At 42.1% G+C, this 10,579-nt stretch overlaps 1 protein-coding gene across 1 annotated transcript; it reads right to left on the minus strand.

Moving 5' to 3' along the window:
* Positions 1 to 5,459: 5,459 nt before the first annotated feature.
* Positions 5,460 to 8,827, minus strand: LOC125832810 (uncharacterized). The gene is made up of 5 exons (XM_049512001.1): positions 8,143 to 8,827; positions 6,899 to 7,956; positions 6,635 to 6,751; positions 6,213 to 6,512; positions 5,460 to 6,122 (listed from the first exon to the last, which is right to left on the minus strand). The coding sequence occupies exons 1-5, from the start codon at positions 8,825 to 8,827 to the stop codon at positions 5,460 to 5,462; spliced, it is 2,823 nt and encodes a 940-aa protein (XP_049367958.1).
* Between the last annotated feature and the right edge of the window lie 1,752 nt (positions 8,828 to 10,579).

Genomic DNA, 10,579 nt, shown 5'->3' on the forward strand with positions numbered 1-10,579 from the left:
TTTATCTCTTTACTTTTGTTTATTAAATTCCTTAAAAAAGGGGTAATTATAATTATTCTTTCTATAAAATAATCAAGTTTTTCTTCCTCCCCCTATTATTTTTTATGGGAAATTTTGAAAAAAAAAATGAATTAAGTTTTTCTTATATTTTTCATGATTGAAGAGGAAAGGAGGTAACTTATTATTATTATTCTTACAATTATGGTACTTAGTTTGAGTTATGAATATTATCAATTTAGAGTGGAAACTATGTTATGAAAATGAAAACCTGTAAGTTATGAAACTAACTTTTACAAATAAAATAATTAAATGTAAAAGTCAAGAAAAGGAGAAAAATAAAATAAAATAATACATATATTTATATTTGTAGTATATTTGACTTTTAGTTATATACAAACTTTGATTATGTGTATGTGAGACTTCTTAACACTCCCCCACACGTCCAAACCTCAATTGGAGCGTGAACACTTCTAAATGGGGGTTCAACATCAGTGAATAACAAATGTGATGGGTCTGACTCTGATACCATATAAAGATATGCCACATTGACTTAACTCAACCCTAAAAGCTAGCTCATGAATACTTCAAGTTGTTTATTTTTCAGGTCTTGTAATGGAATTTTTTAGTTCCTAAAACGATTAAATCCACTTATGCTCTAGACAGGAAGGGCCCCCACATATGATGTCTACTTCCCCAGGTAATAGCAAAACACATGCTTTGAAGCCCTTGGTCACAAAATCCTTTATTTTATCTTGGAAACCATCCAAGCCTTTTAGAAATAATTTCAGATTAAAATGAACTACGAATATTTACAATATTGGATAAAATCTATGGAAGATATAAAACTATTAGAACAATTAATGGAGGAAAATTTATATATGTACCAAAGAACCGAAGATATGTTATATCTAGAATATATCATAAATAATATTAAAGAAATATTCAGATTAAAACAACTATTGGAAGAATATTACAATAAATATTATTATATTTTACCATGAATTTTACACTACCAAAAAATAACATAGATATCAAGATTAAGACACTTAACAAAAAATATTATAATAAAATCTTTAAAATAAAATACTCACCTACCACACTACCACTTTCATGAATTCACCAACTACCAGTTCCGCACCGAAAAATGGTATCAGAGCTATGGATAATAAGAAACACGGTAAGAAACATACTAGTAGAAAATTAAGAAAAATAAGAAGAAAATTAAACAAATTATATCCGGAATATAAACAACTTAATATCACAAGACTGATAACGAAAATTTAAATCAATTAATAGATAACATATCTTAAATAGAATATAAATATATTCAATACTTAAAAATACAATGAATAACAAGAATAGCGACTATAGACAAAAACTTAATGAAATAATTATAGCAAAACGACAAGAATTAGAACATAGGAAAAATAGACTTAACAATAATATATTCGCAGGAATTTGTCACAAATCTATAATAGCACAAAGAAAGATGTCACACCGCAAAACCAGATGTGATGGCACGTGCCCAAACCCCACTGGACACGTCAGCCTAACACCCAAAAACCCAAAAACCCAACGATACAGAATTTATAAAACAAGAATAAGATAGAAAGATAAGCGGAAGTCTTTAAATAAACTCAACATAACCCCAGAATTGGTTGTCACATGTACAAACCTCTAATACAGAATCTGAATAAAATATACAAGTCTCATAGTAAAGTTCTAGAATAGAACAGAACAGTAAATATAGATAACTTGAGGGCACGTCTGGATTGAACCGCTACCTCTCAAATAAGTCTGGAAGATCTAATCTGAAGATGAGTAATAAGCCGGATCTGATAGAGCTGTCAACCTACACAACTGTGTAGAAGCAAGGGTGAGTACCAAAAGCAACAGGTACTCGCAAGTAACACTAAACTAAGCTAAACTAGCAGCTACGAACAACTCCTTTCAATTCCAACCGAACCACCGAAACTTCATTCTAACAGCGAACCAACAACCTCTACTACACAATTCATAATCAACAGATATATCCAACAGTGTCTCAACATCAACCTCATATCCTCATGTAAGAGCAAATAGATCATATATCACATGAAGAGAGGCAAATAGGAAAAATCCACACACCACAGACAAAGATGAAGTCAAATGCGATGCAAATGCAATAATGATGTCATGTAGTCGTGATACATGTATGTCCTAAGATACACATCTGTTGACGTAATCAGACCGCGCTGAATACTCAAATCAGTACCCATGGGGGCCACACATGGACCATGTATCACCGCCGGAACCAGATACCATCGACATCCAAATCGCTAGCCGGAGCTAGTCCATCTCATATATCTCTAGCCGGAGCTAGTCTCAACTGTGTCTCATATCCATCCATCCTCATATCAGTGTCTCAGAACTCATGCAACAGATAGTTCACACATGGGATGAATAATGAATATGCACATGTCATCAATCACAATCATATCACGATTACATCATAGTATTACACATCATTTGTCTCAATCACAACCATATCACGATCACATCATAGTATTACACATCATCTGTCTCAATCACAACCATATCATGACCACATCATAGTATTACACATCGTCTGTCTCAATCACAACCATATCACGACCACATCATAGTTTTACACATCATCTGTCTCAACATCATTGTCTGTATCAATCATAGCCTACTCATGCTCTTCTATCCCCTCAATATCAGTTATCACATGACTTATTCAACAAATTCAAGTCACATATAACACATTTAGCTCATTTTATTCCCCATCTTTCAATTACAACAATTTCAATCAACAAATAAAACTCATCCTCAATCCCCATTACTCCCCAACACAATTAGGAAAGTAGTCATGTGTAGTCTAAGAGTTTAACAAAGTTTAGAAGTCACTTGCCTCAAAACACTTCAACTAGTAACTCAAATTTGAGTTTTACCCTTCCGAGCACGCTCCAAATCACCACAATCTATTTATAAATGGAATCTCACAATCAATACGAATCTAACAACACCAATATCGTGAAATTTGGAGAAAAGGGTAAAATGGTCAAAAAAATTTAGTTCCGGAAAATACTCTCGAAATTTGGAAATTTTTAGTGAAAAATGTTCCCCAAGAAATTTAGAATCCAATAGTGAAAACCGTTTCGAAAAAGGAGTTGAAATGAGTTCACAAACTCAAATTTTCTATTAAATTCGGATTAGGCAAAAACCCCCAAATTTTACAGTTGAGATCTCAAATTTTGATGTTAAAATCCATAAATAATCGATGGAAATCAAAGATATAAGTTGGAAATAACTTACCCAATGAATTCCTTGCGAAAACCCACTTGAAATCACCTAGTTTCGAGTTCTTGAAGTCTAAAAATGGAGAAATGGGTATTTTTCAAGTTGGGGGAAAATGGTTACTGTTTTTTTGACTTAAAAAGGACTGATATTGCAGCTGAAACACAACAATAACACCAAAGTTTAAGTCCCCGTTGGACCCTCGGGATTCGTTCGGAATCTCGTGCACACAAACTAAATATGTACCCCCACTAAATTCGACGTTCCGGACTCAATAGAACCGTCGGAATTTGAATTCGAGGACTCCTTGACCCGAAATTCAATAAGATGTCAAGTAACTAGTTTAACGCCAAAAAAATTCGAAACTCAAACAAAGCGTCTAAAAATTCAAACAAGACTCATTCTAGACTTAGAATCGCCTCCCGAAACCAACGGTACTCTCGGAATTTCAATCTGAGCCTCGGAACCTCATATGTTGACCAAAGTCAACTCTTTATCAAAATTTCACAACTTTAGCAACTTAGGACCTCAATTCTTCGTTTCAACTCCAAATTCGACTCCGTAACTTCACACAGACCCGTTTCGACATTCTAGAACCGTCGGAATCGACGGAAATCCGATCCGAGTCCCGAAACTCCAAATGACTCGACAAAGCACTTTTTAACCAACTTTAACTCATAAAAACTCAATTTCTCAAAAACTCAACTTTTTACCAACTTTTCCTCAAACCAACTTTACAACCACAAAACATGTGACTCGGGGCAACTACTGAAAGGGCAAAATAGTCATTTCCACAAAAAATTACCAAAATGACCTTTCGGGTCATTACATCATTCACCACTAAAAACCATGTTCGTCCTCGAACATAAAGTAAAAGAAAGTACCTGAACCCTCGAAAAGCTAGGGATATCGGACCCGCATATCATCCTCGGACTCCCAAGTCGCCTCCCTATCTGATCGATGCCTCCACTGAACCTTCACTGAAACGATGTCCTTGGTCCGGAGCTTGCGAACCTGCCTGTCCAAAATAGCTATAGGCTCCTCCTCAAATGTCAAATCTGGACTCAACTCCACCGACTCAACCGAAATAACGTGAGACTCATCCGGAACATACTTCCGGAGCATAGAAACATGGAAAACTGGATGCACGGCTGTCAAACTAGGTGGCAAGGCTCACTTGTAAGCCACCTCTCCCATCCTCTCCAAAATCTCATATGGGCCAATGAACCTAGGGCTGAGCTTGCCCTTCTTCCCAAATCTCATCACACCCTTCATGGGCGATACCCGAAGCCAAACTCGATCAACCACCATGAACTCTAAGGGTCGAACCCTCCTGTCAGCATAGCTCTTCTGCCTACTCTGGGCAGTCAAGAGCCTACTCTGAATCACACGAACACACTCCATATCCCCTCTAAGAATATCAGTACCAAGGGAGTCCACCTCCGCTGAATCAAACCATCCAATATGTGATCTACACCGCCTACCATACAGTGCCTCAAAAGGTGCCATCCCAATGCTAGAATGATAACTGTTGTTGTAGGCGAATTCTGCCAATGGCAAGTGCTGATCCCATCTAGTACCAAAGTCGATCACGCAAGCCCCAAGCATGTCCTCCAACACCTGAATAGTCCTCTCAGACTGACCGTCAGTCTGAGGGTGAAAAGTTGTGCTCATGTCGAGTCTAGTGCCCAAATCATGCTGTAATGCTCTCCAGAAATGAGAAGTGAATACTGAACCCCTGTCAGACACAATGGACACCGGCACTCCGTGTAACCGCACAATCTGACTAATATAAATCTGAGCCAACTTCTCCGCTGTATACCTCACTCGGACCGGGATGAAATGAGCAGACTTGGTCAGTCTGTTGACGACCACCCATATAGAATCATAACCACCCACGGTGGTAGGTAATCCAACTACGAAGTCCATAGCAATCCTCTCCCACTTCCAAGTAGGAATGGGCATCCTCTGAGTCACACCACCAGGCTTCTGGTGCTCACACTTGACCTGCTGACATGTCAAGCACCTAGCCACAAACTCTGCAATATCCCTCTTCATCCCACACCACCAATAGTGCTGACTAAGATCATGATACATCTTCGCCGCTCCGGGATGAATAGAATACCTAGAATAATGAGCCTCCTCAAGAATCAATCTGATCAAATCACCAACTTGGGCACACATATCCGGCCCTCAATCCTCAATACACCCTCGGAGTCAATCTTAGCCTTCTTGGCTTCACCACTCATCACCTTGTCCCGGATGAGACATAACTTCCCATCCTCATACTGATGCTCTCTAATCTGCTCCATCAAAGATGAACGGGCTTCAATGAAGGCAAACACACCTCCACTCTCCTCAGAAACCCGAAATCTCACCATGCTGTCAAATAACCTCTGAACATCCCGAACCAAAGGCCGCCTCTCAACACTGATCGCGGCAAGACTCCCCATATTAGGAGTCTTCCTACTCAAGGCATTGGCCACCACATTGGCCTTCCCGGGGTGATACAAAATGGTCATGTCGTAGTCCTTGAGCAACTCAAGCCACCTACGTTGTCTCAAGTTCAGATCCCGCTGAGTGCATATGTACTGTAGGCTCCTATGATCAGTAAATACCTCGCAATGAACACCATATAGGTAATGTCTCCACAACTTAAGCACAAATACCACAGCTGCCAACTCCAAATCATGAGTTGGGTAATTCCTCTCGTGTGCCTTCAGCTCTCTAGAGGCATAGGCTACAGCCTTACCCTTCTGCATCAAAACACCTCCAAGTCCAACACCCGAAGCGTCACAATAAACAGTAAATCCAACACCCTCCTCTGGCAAAGTCAAGACAGGTGCTGAAGTCAATGGGGATTTGAGCCTTTGGAAGCTCGCCTCACACTAGGGTAACAAATGAAAAGGAACCGTCTGCTGAGTCAATCTGGTCAACGGCGTAGCTATAGTAGGGAATCCCTGAACAAAACGCCGATAGTAACCCGCTAACCCAACAAAACTCCGAATCTCGATAGGTGATGTAGGTCTAGTCCAACCCTGAACCGCCTCAATCTTGGCCGGATCAACCCTAACTCCATCCTTAGACACCACGTGCCCTAGGAAAGCCACTGATTCAAGCCAAAACTCACACTTAGACAATTTGACATACAACTTCTCATCTCTCAACTTCTGTAGCACGGCCCTCAAATGACAAACATGATCCGCCTCGGTCTTGGAATATACCAAGATGTCATCAATAAACACAATCACGAAGGAATCCAACTATGGGCGAAACACTCATTCATCAACTCCATGAACGTCGCAGGGGCATTGGTGAGCCCAAATGACATCACCAAAAACTCATAATGACCATATCGTGTGCGAAAAGCTGTCTTCGCCACATCTGAAGGCTTAATCCTCAACTGATGATACCCAGATCTCAAGTCGATCTTAGAGAACAAGGCTGCCCCCTGAAGCTGATCAAACAAGTCATCAATACGGGGAAGGGGATATTTGTTCTTCACCGTTACCTTGTTCAACTGTCTATAGTCAATACACATCCTCATCGACCCATCTTTCTTCTTCACAAATAAGACCGGTGCACCTCAAGGCGACACACTAGGGCGTATGAATCCTTTACTCAATAAGTCTTGAATCTGATCCTTCAACTCCTTCAACTCAGCTGGAGCCATACGATAAGGTGGAATAGATATGGGTTTGGTGCCCGGCTCCAAGTCAATAGAGAAGTCAATATCACGAACAGGAGGAACAGCAGGTAGATCCTCGAGAAACACATCAGGGAACTCCTGAACCACCGGAATAGACTCCATGGCCGGTGACTCAGCTCCAATATCCCGAATAAAGGCCAAATAAGATAAACAACCCCGATTAATCATCCTCTGAGCCCGAATATGAGATATGACCCCGTTGGGATACGAACCACTAGTCCCTCTCCACTCCACTCTAGGAATACCCGGAATAGCTAAGGTGACAGTCTTAGCATAACAATCAAGAAGCGCATGATAGGGGGAAAGCCAGTCCATACCCAATATGACATCAAAGTCTAACATATCAAGAAGAATCATATCCACCCAAGTCTCATACCCCGATAAGACAACAAGACAAGATCGATATACTCGATTCACCACTAAGGGTTCACCTACGGGTGTAGAGACTCTAATAGGCACAGACATACGATCACAAGTCAACTCAAGGCCGGAAGCAAAATATGTAGACACATATGAGAATGTAGAACCAGGATCAAATAACACGGAAGCAGGCCGATGACAAACTGAGACGATACATGTGATAACTGCATTAGAAGCCTCAGCCTCGGGCCTCCCAGGAAAAGCATAACACTGGGCACCTCTGCCCCCACTCTGTGAACCTGAGGCGCCACTAGCACCTCTACCCGAAGCTCGTCCGCCTCTACCAGATGCCGGTCCCCGACCCCGACCTCTAGCCGGAGGTGTTGAATCTCTCTCTGGGACCGCGGAGACAATACGGTGTGGTCCAGACTGAGTCTGATGTGGACACTGACGAATCAAGTGGCCTGGATCACCGCAACCATAACAAGACCTTGGCGTGGATCCTGACTGTGAAGAACCCGAAGTAATGCTATAACCACCTCTACCCGAACCTGGAGGACCCCGAGCTGCTGGCCCACTCTCGGTAGCTGGTAATGAAGCATGTACTGTCCTCTGACGCAGGAAGGACCCGCCTCCCCTCTATGGGCCCCTACCTCCTGACGAGGTACCTGAATACTGACCACCTGTACGGACCCTCTTGGGCCCACCAAAATCATCCCGCTAAAGCAACTCAGCCTCTCTGGCTGCACTCACTATAGTCTGGAAGGAAGCACCCTCTCGAGATGATCTATACACATAACTACGGATAGTGGGAGTCAAACCCCTGACAAATCTGCGAATCCGCTCAGGCTCACCTGAAATCAAACCAGAGGCATGTCTCGACAACTGCCAGAATCGAGCCTCGTAATCTGCGACTGACATGCTACCCTGCACCAAACTCTCAAACCTCATACGGCTCTTCTCCTGTACACTCCAAGGGATGAAACGACCCTTGAAGGCACTAGCAAACTCACCCCACTCCATTGGAGGAGATCCCGCTGGTCTCGAACTCGTGAAGGTCCTCAGCCACTCCCTAGCGACACCGCGTAACTGAAGGGACACAAATCGGATGCCCCTCTTATCTAACATGCGTACCGCCGCCAACATCTCTCGACTCAAGGTCAAAAACTCGTGAGCATCATCAGTCTTAGCACCATGAAACTGAGGTGGTTTCATTTTCTGAAACTGCTCATAGTAGACCTGGTCATCATCTGCCAAGGCCAACTCAAGGGCCGCCGGTACACTTACAACCGGTGCTGGAACCTGTGGTGGCTGAACCACCGGCTCTGGAACCACTGGAATCTGATGCTGATAACCAGGGGCCTGTGCCCCTACCCCAGCTTGTAACCCCGCTGGTATAACCTGCTGCACCCTGAGCAAGACGCTCCAATAACCCAAATATCCTGTCGAGTCTGTCATCATGAACTGGGGGAGCATTGCCCGCAGGAGCCTGCTCTGCAGCTACTCCAATCTGTGGCTCAGGTGAAGGCTCTCTACCTCGGCCTCGGGCAGGTGCCGCTCCTCTGGCACGGCCTCGACCACGTCCTCGGCCTCTAGCCCGACCTCTACCCCTAGATGGGGCCTCAACTCTGACCTCGGGGGCTGCATCCCCCTAACTCCGGTAGCTCTAGCCCTCGGCATCTGCCAAAAACAACACGCGATACTCAGCACCCACGATAACAACCTCGCACGATAAGAACGGAATGAAAAAAAAGAAGTCTTTCCTAACAGTCTTCATAGCCTCTCGAAGATAAGTACAGACGTCTCCGTACCGATCCTCAAGACTCTATTAAGACTTGGTTTGTACATGTGAGACCTTCGAACCTGGGCTCTAATACCATTTTTGTCACACCCCAAAACCAGATGTGATGGCACGTGCCCAAACCCCACCGGACACGTCAGCATAACACCTAATACCCCGACGATATAGAATTTATAAAACAAGAATAACATAGAAAGATAAGCGGAAGTCTTTAAATAAACTCAACATAACCCCAGAATTGGTTGTCACATGTACAAACCTCTAATACAGAATCTGAATAAAATATACAAGTCTCATAGTAAAGTTCTAGAATAGAACAGAACAGTAAATATAGATAACTTGAGGGCACGTCTGGAATGAACCGCTACCTCTCAAGTAAGTCTGGAAGCTCTAATCTGAAGATGAGTAATAAGCCGGATCTGATAGAGCTGTCAACCTACACAACTGTGTAGAAGTAAGGGTGAGTACCAAAAGCAACAGGTACTCGCAAGTAACACTAAACTAAGCTAAACTACCAACTACAAACAACTCCTTTCAATCCCAACCGAACCACCGAAACTTCATTCTAACAGTGAACCAACAACCTATACTACACAATTCATAATCAACAGATATATCCAACAGTGTCTCAACATCAACCTCATATCCTCATGTAAGAGCAAATAGATCATATATCACATGAAGAGGGGCAAATAGGAAAAATCCACACACCACAGACAAAGATGAAGTCAAATGCGATGTAAATGCAATAATGATGTCATGTAGTCGTGATGCATGTCTGTCCTAAGATACACATCTGTTGACGTAATCAGACCGCGCTGAATACTCAAATCAGAACCCATGGGGGCCACATATGGACCATGTATCATCGTCGGAACCAGATACATCGACATCCAAATCGCTAGCCGGAGCTAGTCCATCTCATACATCTCTAGCCGGAGCTAGTCTCAACTGTGTCTCATATCCATCCATCCTCATATCAGTGTCTCAGAACTTATGCAACAGATAGTTTCACACATGGGATGAATAATGAATATGCACATGTCATCAATCACAATCATATCATGATCACATCATAGTATTACACATCATCTGTCTCAATCACAACCATATCACGATCACATCATAGTATTACACATCATCTGTCTCAATCACAACCATATCACGACCATATCATAGTATGACACATCGTCTGTCTCAATCACAACCATATCACGACCACATCATAGTATTACACATCATCTGTCTCAACATCATTGTCTGTATCAATCATAGCTTACTCATGCTCTTCTAGCCCCTCAATATCAGTTATCACATGACTTCTTCAACAAATTCAAGTCACATATAACACATTTAGCTCGTTTTATTCCCCATCTTTCAATTACAACAATTTCAATCAACAAATAAAA

Source organism: Solanum verrucosum, unplaced genomic scaffold (genome assembly GCF_900185275.1).
Source record: "Solanum verrucosum unplaced genomic scaffold, falcon-dt-bn FXZP01000025.1, whole genome shotgun sequence".
In the NCBI taxonomy this organism is placed as follows: domain Eukaryota; kingdom Viridiplantae; phylum Streptophyta; class Magnoliopsida; order Solanales; family Solanaceae; genus Solanum; species Solanum verrucosum.

Coding starts and splice junctions, on each gene's coding strand:
- LOC125832810 (XM_049512001.1), bottom strand. CDS start 8,827: ATGACAGACTCGACAGGATATTTGGGTTATTGGAGCGTCTTGCTCAGG. Junction 7,957..8,142: donor GTATAGATCATCTCGAGAGG/GTGCTTCCTTCC, acceptor CTTCATTACCAG/CTACCGAGAGTGGGCCAGCA. Junction 6,752..6,898: donor AAGGATTCATACGCCCTAGT/GTGTCGCCTTGA, acceptor GATCAGCTTCAG/GGGGCAGCCTTGTTCTCTAA.